Source organism: Apteryx rowi, unplaced genomic scaffold (assembly GCF_003343035.1).
Source record: "Apteryx rowi isolate R43461 unplaced genomic scaffold, aptRow1 scaffold_30, whole genome shotgun sequence".
Lineage (NCBI taxonomy): Eukaryota > Metazoa > Chordata > Aves > Apterygiformes > Apterygidae > Apteryx > Apteryx rowi.
In genome coordinates, this window is record NW_020449419.1 from 3,501,984 (window position 1) to 3,517,655 (window position 15,672).

Genomic DNA, 15,672 nt, shown 5'->3' on the forward strand with positions numbered 1-15,672 from the left:
AGGAAAAAAGGTAAATGGTAATCTTTTGGGAGGAACACATACACATTTCATACTAACAACCTCTTAATAAGAAAGTAAAGGACATTTTTGAGGTTAGATTTATGAGACCAAGACAAAAATACACATGCACTTGTATCTCTCTATGGTTTCATGAAGTTAATGATTTTGTTACATCATATTTACTGGAAAACTACTGGAAATTTAAATGATTTGAAAGAAAATTTTTTTGAATCAATATAGCTTCACCAGAAATATTTTAAAATAAAGAAGTTGCATATTTCACGTATAAACAAACTTTTTTTTAGAAGTTGCTTCATTTTCTCTCATGCACACTTATTTGAGTTTTAGACTAGCTTCCTTGGTTGTTGTGCATTTTATCAACTGTATTATAAGCTTTCCTATTAATTTTCAAGCTATTTATTAACACTGTAATAACACATTAAACCTTGAAGATCCCATTTAAAATTTCCAGCTTCAAAATGTACCTTCCAAAAACCTATGAGTATTTCCCAGTTAATCTGATAATCTGACAAGCTATTTGCAAGTCATACATTCAAAGTAACCTTGAAGAGATGAAGATACATATTTAAAAGCAAGAACTCTCTCAGTCCATGTATGTCTTTCTAAGTCCAATACATCTCACCAGCAAAAAAGTATGGTTGGGAAGAGATTTCCACAAAAGCCATTTTTATTTAAATGGCAAATTAACACAAACCTTCACTTCGCCGTAAGGCACTTACCAGGGGCACTGGAGCCAACAAAGCTTTTCTAACCATCACTGCACTGTTCTACATTCAAAGAAACTGAATTCAAGCAATGCAGGCTCAAGTCTTTTTTCTACATGTTCCTTGATCATCTTGTGACTTAGATTAACTTGAATTTAACAGGTAAACTGCCATTTGTATGTATGATACGTTTTTTTCTCTAGGGCCTATAAGGTAGTTCTATGGTCTCATGTACTACATTTTACAGTGTATGAATCTTACAGTTAATTTATGCTCCATGCACAGGTTTTGCACAGAGGTAAACTACACCCTTGGGCAACTAACAGTGACTTTTATGAAAAAAAAAAAAAACAAACTTTATGCTTTATAATGTCACAAGTTACAGAATGTAACTTCTTCTCCCCTGCAAGCCCAAAAGAACACCATTATTTTTAAGCACATTTTCACTTTTTATAAACACRAGATCCAGAATAATCACTTTCCCTATTAATTACCTAGGTAACAGTATACTCTTATGTTTTTCAGAGAAAATAAATTTCAGCAATAGCCATAACAGCAAAATTAGCCACCCATCCTGCTCCAAGCATTCCTTGCACACCTTCCTTTAGAAAACGTGCCACTTCTATCGACTTCACACAACTATCCATAACTTCTAAGGGCAAGAGAGAAGATTCCACTTTACAAGTATTTCTCCCTGCTGACCAGAAACAATAAAAGATGGGTTAGCAGGATTAGCAAAATACACCTTACAGCCTCATTGCATCCATGAGTGCAGGACATGCACTACCTTTCATCAACAAGCTTTATTTCTTGTATACCCATTAAGGGCTTTTCTGCATATTGAACAGCTTACAGGACAACCTCTCCTTGAAGACAATCAGCACAAGAAAGAAAATGAAAAGACACAAAATTATTGGAATACACAGTGTCTTCTAATCACCAACATTTTGTGGAGTATTTTCTGACCAAATTACCATTTTAGTTTGAATGCAATTAACTGCCAGTATGCTCTATAGCAGATCTAGCTGACCACTGTTGTCAGCTATAGCTTCTGATGTCACTGAAGACATCAGAATTAGGAGAAATAGTTTACAAACTTCACTAGGAACCAGAACAATGAAACTGCTGTCCACATAAAACAAGGCATGCCACTATTGGCTGGAAGCGAGGAGGCTACTCAAACAAGGACAACCACAGATAAGAAAGTATATGCCTCACCACCACAGTGCCTTTGAGAAATCAGGGCTTTGATGAAGGACCCCAGACCCTAATGAAACCAGCTACAACCATACAGCCCCTGACTAGGCAATAAGACACTAAGAACAAACCAAATGGATAACAGAGGTATCCCTTCCTGAGAGAAATATTAGGTCACTGCAAAAAAAAAAAATCTAATGAGATGGCAAAATGCCATTTGCAAACTGGGATTGCAAATGTAATAGATATTCAATAAGAAGCAGAAATAGCCCCTCATTTGTAAAAAGCTGTCCATCTCCACTCCCTGCAGGGGTGAAGGCCTACTTCCACGAAGGACAAAATCTGATGGATGCTCGCTGAATTTTGAGGATTTTACCCAAGGCATCACTGGTCATTCCATTGCCTAGATGACTCTGAGTTTCAGCTGATGTTAGGCTTTTTTTTTTTTCCAGAGGTGTAAAAGCAAAGAGGATGCACCACAGTCACAAGAAATGTAAACCGACCCCAACACATGTTAAGGCATTAAATCTTTAGAAACCCATTTGTGAACCAGTCTTGTCACTGGCAGAGAAAGGAGAGAAGGATGACTCCAGCAGCTTGCTTTAAGAAGACTGGCTCTAATCAAGCTTAACAACAGCACTTCTGCTTGCGTGCATAGCTGACTTTGTGAGTAACCCTCCAGAGGTGAGGCAAGACCACTGCCTGCTGAAACATTGTAACATATTTAATGGGTACATAAATTGTGGCTCACTGAGGATACTGCTCGTCTAAAAGCCAATCCCTGCTGCAAGACCTTCCTCCCAAATCATTCCTCAAGGGTTACCACAGTCCATCAGCTTCCCTACAATTTGGTTTAAAAAAGAAAAAAAAAAAAGCTAAGTAGTGCTGAAACATGAAATTACTTTTCATGTGGACTGCACAACACTGTAATCCAGACATAGGCACTCTATAAGGCACTACAAGCAGAGGTTCAGGCAACCTCCCCTACTCCAAACCCTATCTTTCCCTGTGCTGTGAGTACTCTTTGGAAATGGTCTTCCCTTTCCTCAGCAAGGAAAATGCCTGCCCCAGGCTGATTATTTTTAGGCTGATTACTTGCTAACACTGTGGCACCCCTGCCAGTCTCCAGCCTCTTTAAAAACCCAGGTCCATATTATACAAGCATCTCGCTCAGACCAGAGGAAGAGCAAAGCTTTTTTCTGCTTCTGTTGGGGTCACTAAATCCTACCTTTATCGACACCACTGTTACTTCTACAGTAACTGAAGTACTTCAGACAGACAAAAACAAGCTGAAAGAACAGAAAAATAAGCTTTATGTAAATATAATCTTAAAACAGAAATTGGGATGTTCCCTTTTATCTGCACACTTCAACACTCTAACCCTCTGTGTTTCAGCCTTTGCGGACATCGTATCCCAATTTCCTTTTCTCCAGGCCTCTCAGATAACTGTTCTCATTCCAAAAATACCCTCGAGCAGGATAGAAAATATGCAATACATTGACTCTTTAGATTAAAAATGAATACAAGCTAATATTTCACACAAAACAATCAACATTTCTAACAAAGTTTACCTTGGAGTTTTAAAGAATTCATTAAATAAATGCAAAAATAAGTTCAGGGTTAACATATACAAAAAAATAAAAAAGACACTGAGAAGTTCCATCTCCGACAAAACAACTCTCTCTTCCCCCACCCCAAGTTTTCCCTTTATTCAGGAGCAGAAAGGTTAAGAAAACAAAGGGTAATGGAAACACTGCTTTAGATCATTACACACTTCCTACCACTGAAAGCATTACCAAGCAGAAAATAATCACTACTTCCTAAATATTGACTAACAGTATGGAGCAGACTCATTCACCTGCTGACAAAACGTAATTCTCATCAACYTTACAAACATTTGCTTATATGGAAAATCCTTTTAGTCACTTTCTAAACAAGAACAAGCCAGACTGTCAACGAGATTCTGAGGATATAAAAAGTATTCTATCAGTGATGCTCCTAGTTAAAATCTCAGACTCAGATAAGTAAGATAAAAAGCAGACGATTAAATGGCTTGACTACGAAACAGGATACATGAGAGCTGGGACACACTGGGAGTATTTTGGCTTGAGCTTGTTGTGTATTTTAAGAGAGCAAGTCATTTCTTGGATAATATTCTGTTGAATATAGGGGAAAAATTGTTTTCTTACTGTCCTTTTTCTCCCCCTGTGAAAGGTTGCTAAGGAAATGGTTCTCAGTGAGGTCAAGCAGTATAAACCCTGCTGTGTGTTTTAATGCAGCCAAACACCACTTGAAATTAATGCCTTTTGGTTCTTTTTATGTTCAAGTGTAGACTGGTAGCACTTTCCAATATTAATTCTTACTGCATATCTGTATATCTTCATATCTAATATAATAGAGGGAAGGAAAAAATGGACAGACATCAAGATGCCACAAAGAGGTCAAAAGAAAGGAACTTCACAACAGCACAGCTAGCACAGGGAGAGTTGTCCTGATAAGTCAAACCTCTCAGGCTACAAAAATCATTCCAAACCCACAAACCCAAACATAATTTCAAGCAAAGCAATGAGGTCTCCAAATTAAAATTAAAAAACAAGTCATTAGGAACTACATAAAAGAAATCCTTTCAACATATTTCTCATTTTGGATATTTATTGCCTTAAATTTCTGTAAATGAAAGAAATCTTGGTGTATATCATTATTATGCCTTTGAAATGATTACACATCTACATATGATATGAAATGGGGCTCTCAAAATGTTGCATGCTATTTATGGTCTCACTTCAATTTTCTAATGGACAAGAATATTAATAATGAAAGAGGTACACTAAGGATCAGCATTAGTTGGCCCATTCCTCAGCAAAGAGTGAAACAGAGAGGACACACAGAATGGCACCTACATGTTACTTCAGAGCTGACACACTTCTGTGCAGGGCAGCCTGCATATCTTCTATGTGTCTTTTGCATAGAGTGCTTCATTCTTTGGCTTGAAACCTAACTTCTTTCAACAGGTTATAAATGGAGAGAACTGCACAGCACTTCTGCAGGTAAGAAAAGTTGCTGCATTTAAAAGTTGCTGCATGTTCCAGTACATCAAAAAACCCTGTCAAAATGCAAAATTGAACATGTAAGCCATCTTTCAAGCCATGCAAAATTACGAACTCAAATATCTAAATTACAGAAAAATTTCTTGCCACAAAGGCAACAGCTGTGTTGGACATTTCCCTTCTAGCAGGGCACTTACAGATAAAAAAAGATCTCTGCTAAAAATAATAATAATTACAAGATTTACACAGCAGTATGATTCTAATCATGCATTCTAACTGAAATGTTTCTGAGGGGCAAATTGAAAAAAAAATCTCTAAGCACCAGATAACAGAGATAAATAAAGACACAGCAGGAATTCCCCTCAGAGGGAACTTATTACAAATAAAAGTATGAAAAACATGTTGATCTTTACCTAAAAAACAAAGAAGAGTTTGACTGTGGTTCCTCTAAAATGGCAAAAAGTTAAATCTCATCTCAAGTAACTATTTTAGCCACAGTCTTATTRTGCTATAGCCTTTCACTCAGGCGCTACTGTAGTTGCACAACTATGCTTTTGTGATAAATCACATCAAAATATTAAATTCATCTCATTCTGCAAGTATTAAGATGTAATTTAAAATACAATACTTGGATAGTCAATCCCCTAATCACCTGCAACTGTAAGACTCTGAATGCAGAAAGGCTCAAGGCATATCCCATGCCGGACACATTACAATAAGTCTAGTAATTAAATTATTTGCATGGGTATATGTGCATGCATGTATATATACACACATACAGATTATGTTTCACAATTTAGGGTAATTTTCTTTATCCATTATTTTGACAAGATCAGGCTGAGATAGTCTTGTACACTCATTTCACATTTACAGCTCCTCCTCCACAGTCMTGACTGAAAAAAGCTGCTACAGACAAACAAAGTGTTCAGGACGGGGTAAAAAAAATAATTTATTCAGGGAAAAAAAAAGAAAAGAGAAAAAGAAAGATAATCTTTAACCCCAAAACACATTTATTAATCTTTTTATGAGCACTGCTTATTTCTGAACTTTTGGGATAATTTTTAGCATACTAGCTAATGTTGTAGCATATTTTGTACAATGAAATCCTAGAATAAGAAACCCAGCTACAGCTCCTTGGTCAATGAGCAGGATCAGCAGCAGGATCAGTGGGGGGAACCATTAGGTATTGCAAAAGAATTGCAGTCTAACCTGCAGCTGCTCTTGTGTATGAGACTCTCAATACAGAGGGGTGGCCTGCACCCGGTGTGGAAATAAAGGTATTATTAGCAAGCTTGCATATTAGAAAAGAGAGAAGAAATGAGCTTAGCCAGTTGTGCAGACGGAGCTAGTGAAAATATTAAATATTAAAACAATACAATACAATACAAGACAATATTAAAACCTTTCTACTGCAAAGAATGAAACCACCTAGGGATTTCCCATCACCCTATAGCAAGTGGGGTTTGGGACACCTTCTGGGGATGGCTGAGCACACAGCCCCCCTTGTCACCAACCTCCACCAAAGTAGGGCAGGACTGTGCTCCAAATGGCCCCATCCACATCGTCACTGTTTCCAGAACAACCCCCCCTTCTACTTTGGAGTGCTAAGCTGTGAGCCCACAGCACCTCTTCCTTCTCCTGGCCCCTCGCTGCCTGTCGCACCCCTATGCACAGCATTGCCTGGCAGCTTAGCCTGGGCTGAGATGATGGGAACCTCTCCAAAACCAGAGAACATGGCAAGAGAGGGGAACAAAATTAATCCCAGTACATCCTGGAAACAAAACAAACGAGAGCAGGGATGTATTTCAGAGGGACTGCCTCCCAAAACTACAGAATAGTTTGCACCTGTAACTAAACTCTAAGCAGAACTTGAATAAATGTGGCCACAAAACAACAAATTACAAGTGGAAAGAAACAACAAAACAAACATGTATTTGGATGTTTGCCCACAGTTTGTAGCTTGCATTCATCCTCAGCAGCAAATGGACTCCTTTATGGAATATCGACTTACTTCTTTCCTACTGAAGATATCTGCAGGTCTCTGCTTTTAACATAACAAGAACACAAGAAACGGAAGAGACGGACATTTTAATTTGCTGTTTTCTTTAGTTCTGTGAAACACTGGTTTATAATATACTGGGCCATACAACTAGAGAGCGTAAAAACACAAGCACAATGAGATGACAGTGTCACAGATGTCTTCACTGTGGCAGTCCTTAACAAGTCTTGGTTTGGTCTCAGAGGGCACAAGGAGGTAAAACTGTTAAGCACATTCACCCCACTGAGCAACAGCTTTTAACTGCAGCAGACAGTAGGAAAAATGTGTAGTTACACAGCAAGGCCTCTCTGACCACAGGAGGGATCCCCCACATACACTCTTTCTGGTTGGTTTCTAAAAAGTTTAGAAAGCTCAGATTAAAACTAGAAATAATGTATGTAACAATATGTTCTTTCTGGAGAGCTCAGAGTTCAGCTGTCCAAAAGTTCCAAACAAGACACTGTATCCTCGTGAAACCAGCGTGAAATCTGTATTCAAGCAAGCTGCAGAATAGCAGATAAAGGGGAAGTTACGTGACAAAGAGAGATGCAAGAGAAACCACTGGAGACAAATTAATTGACAGTATATTGATATAAACCAATACTCTGCAATTCCAGCTGGCAAGAGATGTAATCTTTTTTTAATATTTTCTGTTAACAATCTAGGTACAGCCTATGATACTCTTGCCAGCTAAGCAASAAATTCCCCAATCCAATGCAGTCAAATCAATAAAACTGTAGTTTTTAAAAACTAATAAAACATATATGCAATGCTTTTTGAATTTTTAATCACATTATGTGTCTGTATTTGTATATTCTCCCTTTCTGTCTATTCTTCCATTCTCGTATTAAAACATCCTGACTCTAAACAACCACCTTCACTTCCAGGGCATCTGAAACTAAAGCTAGCAAAACAAAATGCCTTACTCTGCATTTACACAAACACCTATTTGACATAACTTTATAAGGTACTGGATCTGAGCTCATACAATGGCAAGGGGAGTGTTATCACCACGTTTGAGGGTGTCTTTTCACAGTTGTTGTTAGGTCTTCCTCCTCTACATTTAATAGCCATTCAAGTTTAAATCCTCCTGACAGGGAAAACAGTCCTATAGCATGAAGTCTGTATCTGGCTAAAATCAAGATGCAGCTTCTGATCCACCTGTGGGCTTCTAGTCAGGGACACCTGTACTACCTAGACATAGAGCCCCAGGCTGAAAAAAGAGCTATGTGCAGAAAAGCCAATACACATGCGCACACACAAGCATACAGTCTCTCAGGTCCTCCGCAGCTCCCAACCACTGGACAATGTGGATATGGCTATGTTACATACAATGTGCATATGCTCTACTTGGAATTTTAGCCAGGCAAACAAATTTAAGAATAACAATGGAGTCTATGAGTCCTGTTCTCCAGTTCTGTATTAATCTTAGGTACCTACACACTGATCAGTTTATACCTCCTCAAAAAATAAAACTGTTTGGAAGCCACACTGGTAGTACCTTGAAACGTATGTGCTGAGGAAAGACAGTTCAAGAGCTATCCCAAGTATATACCTTTCCCAAGTCCTACATATGAGAGATAAGGGAACACATTCACTCAACGGTATACAACACAGACATTCAAAAGATCAGCAACTCTGAGTTTCTCTGATACCACAGCAGCATACGTGGAATTGATAAAAAAGAATTTATCGAACACTTTCTTGCTCTTGAATCACATTCTGATTTTCCAAATTCGCTCTGGTTTCCAGACCTGACAGCATTTTAAGGTCAACAAGCRTACAAGGCCACTCAAATTAGAAACAACTCATCCGAAATTGCTATGCAGAGAGAACAGCAAGTTTCAGCTCCAGGAAAGTTCCACAGATGTGTAAGCATTGTTCACTGAGAAACAGGGTTTGAAAGTTTTGCAGTTTCTGAATAGCTATCTCCTTTGGATTGCTTCTCCAAAGCGTACTATGAAAGTTAAGCCTCAGTACTAGCTTCCCTATGTCCCAGTTTTGGCTATAGGTGCTGATTATTCCCCCTCCAAAAGTAAAATTTTAGAAATTTACACATTAGTTTTGTTTGTTTTTTAGTTTAAACAAACGGTCATATTTTAAAGCCAAGCTGGAAATGTGCTTTCCACCTATATGTCATACACAGTTACTTCTCAATGCCAATGGCAGGCTCAAAAATCCCAATTTAAACTGAAAGCTTTAAAGCATTTCTTATACCTTTGATCTTCTTTGAATTCTTGAATCACAAAAAGGATTACCACATTACCAGGTTAAATATACGCCCCACATAAACAAGCACTCATTATTTCACATCTCAATCACWTCACAGAAATTGAGCACACAGCTCCTTTGGAAGGAAGGATATAATTTAACATCATGTTCATGACTTCAGCTGATTTCCTTAAAATCTTATAAAGGAACAACAATTCCTCATATGTATTTTCTCCCATTACAGTCAGTGAAAAAACAATTTTTCCCTCAAGTAATTGCCACATGCATAAAAGCAATATTCTACAAAGTACAAATGCTCAGGATCACAAACAGACAACAAAGTCCTATTTTATGCATGCACCAAGGTCTGTTTATTCTTTACTGTTACATCCCTTGCTGTTGGAATTCCCTCCATCCACTTGCTGCACTTTGTTGTAAAATTTGAGACTGATAGGGCCAAGACAATCTTTTTACTTATCAGTACAACAGGATCTTGTTTCTGCAATGTACAATAAAATAAAAGACAAAGACAAAACACTCACAATTTTACTTGTTAATTACTATTCTCTGGCATGCTACAAAACCATTAACATGAGTATCCACTAAATCTTTGAAAAAGAACCTTTGAATTTCATTTACCTATTTCAGTCACCAAAACCTATCACCACAATGACCTTCTCTCTCTAAAACAAAGTCTCTAAAGCTTTTTCAACACGTAAAGACACTTCTGTGCACCTTCCTGCGTTGCAAATTACTCCACTGTGAAAGGCAAGGCATTTTCTCTCAGGCCATTAGTTCTGCAACTACACTGATCCTATTGAAAAAACCCTACAGTTACTACTTTTCCATGCTTCCTACTCATGCAGCACTTCTACAACTTCACCATAAATATCAGGCCAAATACATTTTAAAAACTACCACCATCAGTAATTAACAACTTTTTACTGTGTAAAACACTTTGTTACACAGAGTGATGACCTTCCATAATTTTACCAGCAAAGTATCATTGAAATGAAGGTCCATGCTTGAAGGATTCATTTCAAAAGAACTTAAGGGACAATTCACAAGGTCAATTCATAAAACTGCACAAAAGACGGTTCAAATAAAAACAATATTTGTGATTTGTCTGATTGCTTGAGCTATTCTGGCAGTAGTATCACAATGGTCTATTTTTATTCAAAATTGTTTTTTACTATAAAAAGTTCCATTGCTATGAAACTAATGCTTGCAACATTGATTTCCATGGCACTGCTTAGAGAGACACTGTAGAAGAATAACGTGGATGTCAGGGCATTTTATGTAGCTGCAGCAACATTCTGTGAGCAGTTTGGGCAGCAGATTTGCTCCAGGTTATTTTGACTACTATACACAATATTCTACTGAAATGAGCACGGCATCTGTACAATGAAATTCAATGAGATTTTGAATAGTCAGAATGACACCAAGTAACACTGGGCAGAAAGACACTGCAAGGTAAGAATAGCCATCTACTTGTGCGTCCCATGTATCATTCTGTCAGCATGTTGTATAACAGTTTCAAAAAAAGGAAATGAAATCTTAAATAAAAAAGGCCTGACCTGAACCAACAAAGCAAGCAGGAAATTGAGTAAAGGCTGACACTCTTCTTAGCTCTCCTACTATGGCAAGGTTTTGACTCACAGATAGGATCGTTTTGCAGTCTTCCTAAAAGAAGACTCTCTGATACACCTTAATGAAGTAGTGATAGAGAACAACTTCTCTTTGGAATTGTGAACATTTATCAATCACTTCCTTAATTCTCCAGCATGCTATCAGATCCTCAAAGAACAATTCTAAATATAATAGACACATCAGCACAGAAATAGCATCCTGGATTGGGGTACCAGGTAACATCTTTATTTACATATATTCAAGTAGCACAAGTGTTCTGTAATGAATAGATAAAAATTTTATCAGAATCCTTCCCATAGTTTCACCATGATTTTCAGAAGAGAATTTTTATTTTGAAAGTAGTCTTTCTTAAATGCCATATTAACCTTCAAGATTAGCAAATACAACAAAAAATAAAATCCTACTAGATTAAGAAGAATCTTCCAGCTGGTCATGCTTTTCTGCTCTCAACAGAACTGAGCAAAGACAGTCTGTCCACAAGACCGTCAGCTCAGATCCCAGTGCATTCAGAACAGTTTTATAAAGTTTTGCTTCTGAGAAGAGACACTGTTGAAAGCAATTGTTCAGCCAGCCAACTACTGTCACTTCCATGAATATGAATAAGCTCCAATATAGGACACTGAGCTTTTGCAAATGTAAGAAGATCCGATTGTTCAGAGTTAATCTTTGCCAATAAATCAACCCTGCCATTATTTAGAGATTTTTATTTTCCTCCAGTGTCTGTGAGGGGGGAGTTTTGTTTTAAAGTCCCYTTCTTCCCATTTTCATAAAGCTTAATTTTTTTTCATACCCCCCCAACTAAGCTTTCAGAGCAGTAGAAGAAATCCCATTATTAATGGGATCAGGCCCTTGAAAAGGTATATTTTGCTGTTTCTCTTGAATGTGCATGGTACTAACTAGTACCTATGCTGAGGCAAAAAGATAGCAGAAGAAATTGTTTGGAGTTCATGAAAATTAACATTTGGTGTAATTTTGTAACCATAATTTGCATGTACACAAGTTACACACAAATACATATGGATTAATGCAAATTTTCATACAGGGAAAGATTCACTCTGTGCTCTGTAAAACTAAGAGTAAGGCTGGTGATGAATCATTTTTTAAAATATTCTCGTCTGGGTATATAAATAGCTCTCTGTTTCTAGAATAATTACTACTGAAAAACACAGCTTCTGAAATAACATAGGCCATAATTAACCTAGGCTTCATTAAATCACAAATAATATCTTTTTAGAGTCTTATTTGTAAAGGCAAGCTGATTAATTTAAACGTTTCCCTTTACCAAAAAAAAAATCTAATTGAAATGATTTACCTACATAGTTACTTGTCAGATCCTGTACACTCTGGGAAGGTTTTCAGCCGGTGACTAGGCTACCTCACTCCCGCCCCAGTTCCACGGCGGCGGGAGCAGAGGCTCTCAGGGAAAGCCGCGCTGTGGCTGCCGGCCCCCCGCCGCCCCCTCCAGCCCCTTCCCCCCAGGCCCGCGGGGGCAGATGCACAGCCACAGGGGCCGGCGGGGGCCCCTTGGAAGCACGGCCCCCGTCCTGGCACCCGGGGGCGTGGGGGGACGCCCGGGAAGGACCCGGCTTCCGACCCGGAGACCTGCCGGCTCCCGCGGCCCTGCGGCGGCCGCCCCCGGCCCGCGCTACCCACGCGGGCGCCCGCCTCTCCGCGGCGGCGCGGCACAGTACAGCGCCCACAGCCGCCGCGCCGCGCCGTCCCTCCCCTTTCCTTGTAAGACAGCGCCAACCCCCGACCGAAAGAAAGTTTCCAGCTGAGCGCCAGGACAGGTCCGGGCCGCGCACCTCCACCCCGCGAGCGGGGGCCGGCCTCGCTTTAACCACGCGTGCACCGCTCCCCCGGGAGGGCCACGGGGCGAAGCCCGCCCCGAAGGTTGCGGGCTGCCGCCCGGACGCGCTCACCTTCCTGCACCGCATGGAAAGGGTTGTTGGCCTCTATGAGCTTGATGGAGTAAGTGATTTTCTCGCTCTGGAGGATGTCGTCATTGAGGTTCAGATCCGACACCGCCTGCTTGAACACCTCGTCGTCCTTGGCAGCATTGCCTTCAAAAATGGCACCTGAAGGAGGAAGGCGGCAGAGGATGACGCGGGCTCTGCCCCGCGGCCCGCCCGCTCCCGGCCCGGGCCCCTCGGCATCGCCTGCGCCCCTGGGCCGCGCCGAGCCAGRGGCCCGGCTCGGCGATGCCACGCGGGGCAGCCCTCGGCGGGACTGGCCCTCGCGTGGGCTGCCGGCACTGGCTGCGCGGCCCCGGCACGGGCAAGRGGAAGCGCTGCCTCCTCCCGGCGACTTCCCTTTCACCAACTCGTGCACCGACTCGTCCCGGGGGAGGGGGCGTCGCTCACTAAGTTCCAGGAAAGGCAACAGCGTTTGGGAATTTGACCAACTTTTCGCTCGCTGCCTCGCTGCTCCCTGGTTTGCTGCCCTTCGGGTGTTTTATTCCGAGGCTTACACACACGCAAGCGTGAAGCCGGGCTTCACGTCCAGCAACCTGAAAGCTCTCATTTCACTGTCTTGTTTATGCAGTTAACATGAAAACATCTGGCAATATGAGTTATGTAATATCCCCTGTCTATGGAGCATATGCATGCACACATTAGACTTACTACCCTGCTCTGTGGAGCGATGGGAGATCTTTAATGCTGAAAACAGAACAAGCGAAAAACATTATCCCCCAGCCTGAAAAAGCGCTGCTGATTCACACTGTGCGTGCCCTGTGTCTGGAGCCTCAGTACGCTGCCTGTGTGAAATTACAGCTCGGCACGCAGCCTCTTTCTCTCCTGCTCACCGGACCATTACCTCTGCGAGGAGTTAGGGAACATCGCTCGGGCTGAAGTTTGTGCGGGGAGAAGCCCGCAACACCCTCCTTCCGCGGGGGAAGCGTGGCAGAGAGGCAGAGCCGTGGAGGCCCCGACCCCCCCCCCGGCTCGGGCACGTCCCCGCGGGGCCGCCCTGCCTCCCCGCGGGCTGGCCCCGGGCAGAGGTGGCGCCGCCGAGGCCTGCCCAGCCCTGGGGAGCACCCCRGGGCCGGGCCCCGCTGCGGCCAGGGCTGACCCCGTCTCCTTAATGGCTCCGCAATGCCGTCTGCCTCGGCTACGTCCCCAGGCTCCGGAGGCGAGCGGCGCCGACGGGGGCCTCCTCCGCCGGCCCCGGAGCTGCCGCTCGCCGCCGTCGCCCCTGCCCCTGCCCCGGGGCTGCTCCCGCCTGCCGGGAAACTCCGGGCAGGGCCGGCCCCTGCTCTCCCCTTCCCCGCCCCAGGTCGACACGGGACCTTCCGCCCGTCTCCACGGGCCTCGCCTCGCCAGCATCGCTGCCCCCCAGCTCACTGCTCTTTTTATTCTTCCACCCTCCCCAAAAAACTGTTGGGAATTACTGCTTTTCATTTCCCAGCCATGCTCCCATCTCCTCCTTTATCATCCTCCACAAGTGATTCTCTCCCGCCCCCAAACATCCTCATTTTCCTTCCTGCTGGTACCTTTCAACACCAGCCAAAAGGTGACTGCAGAGCCTTGCTTTTGCTTGCCAGGCTTCCCGTGGACATTACTATGTCTTGCTCCCAGAAGCCATAAAAGTTCTTATCAGCCTTTTCTTTGCCTCTTATTCATCCCTCTCTTCTTCTCACTGCTGATCCAGCCTTCTTGCTGCCCAGGGGTTTTAACGAGATCTTATTCGAACCACAACAGTTGTGCGCGCACACGCATGCACACACGCACACACGGAGCCGCTGCAAATCTCGCCTCTCCAACCCTTTTCCAGCCAACTTCTCCCCCCGCATTCCGGCTCGGCTGACACCTGCTATGACAGGGGAAGGAAACCAATGCATTATCTCCCTGAAAGTTCTCCCTATGAGCACGTTCAGATTATGCCTCTCTCCTGTCCGGGTTTTTGGGTGCATTTCTTTTTTCAGTGGTGAAGAGGTGGGAAGGGGGGGGGGGATCTTCCACGCAAACAGGTCCAAGCACAAGCTCTCCGGCCACACGGGAGACCGCAGCGGCAGCGCCAGCGGGTCCCCCGCCCCGTGCCCGCTGCCCGGCTCAGCCCCGGCGTGCGCCCCCGGCCCGGCCCGGCGCAGAGCCTTCGTTTCGCCCCWAACTTTACAATCAGGGGAATTCAGCTGCCTTTTTCCTTCCCTCCTCCCGTTTCTCCGCGGAGTTGGGCTCGCTCGCTGCCTGTGACATTACCGTGGTTAACCGAGAGGATCATTTCATTTATTTATCTACCACCTCCCTCTTCTCCCCCCCCCCCGCTCCCTCTCTTACCAATGTGGATGATGGAGTCCGCCCGCACCGAAACGCACTGAAATATCCAGGGGAAAAGCCAGAGCATCAACACTTCCATTTCCAGCCTCTCGCACAGCACATCAGCCCGGGTTTGGTGGAGAGGCAGATGGGGGAAAAGAAGAAAAAAAAGAGAAGGGGGAGGTGGAAGCAAGGCGGCGGGGGGAAATGCGGCCAGAGACACCCCCCCCTTTTAAAAAAAATCCCAAATCCCCCCAGTACCCCACAATTTTTCCAAGATTGAGCAAAAGGGGTGAGGAAGAGAGAGAAAAAAAGAGCCGGGGCTAAAAATACACGGAGGTAGATCCCGGGTTGGCGGGCGGGCGGCGGAGCCCCCAGCGCTCGGTGTGTGCCGGGGCGCCGGCAGACCGCGAACTGCGGAGCGGCCCCCCCGCCGCCGCCGCCGCCGCCCGCCCCCCCACCTGCTTGGCGCTGAGCTCCCGGTCCAGGTCGCGGGCGCGGTTGTGCCAGACGAGGTAGTGCAGCGGGTACCTGCCCTCCGGCCCCTT

The 15,672-nt window shown here is 43.3% G+C and overlaps 1 protein-coding gene across 1 annotated transcript in view; it reads right to left on the reverse strand.

The window, feature by feature from the left end:
- GRID1 (glutamate ionotropic receptor delta type subunit 1) overlaps positions 1–15,224 on the reverse strand; it is a 555,021-nt gene extending 539,797 nt beyond the window's left edge. The window contains exons 1-2 of the mRNA XM_026069970.1: positions 15,146–15,224; positions 12,791–12,946 (exon numbers count right to left, since the gene is read on the reverse strand). Coding sequence (XP_025925755.1) covers positions 12,791–12,946; positions 15,146–15,224 — 235 coding nt within the window. The remainder of the gene's footprint in view (positions 1–12,790; positions 12,947–15,145) is intronic.
- Positions 15,225–15,672: the final 448 nt, after the last annotated feature.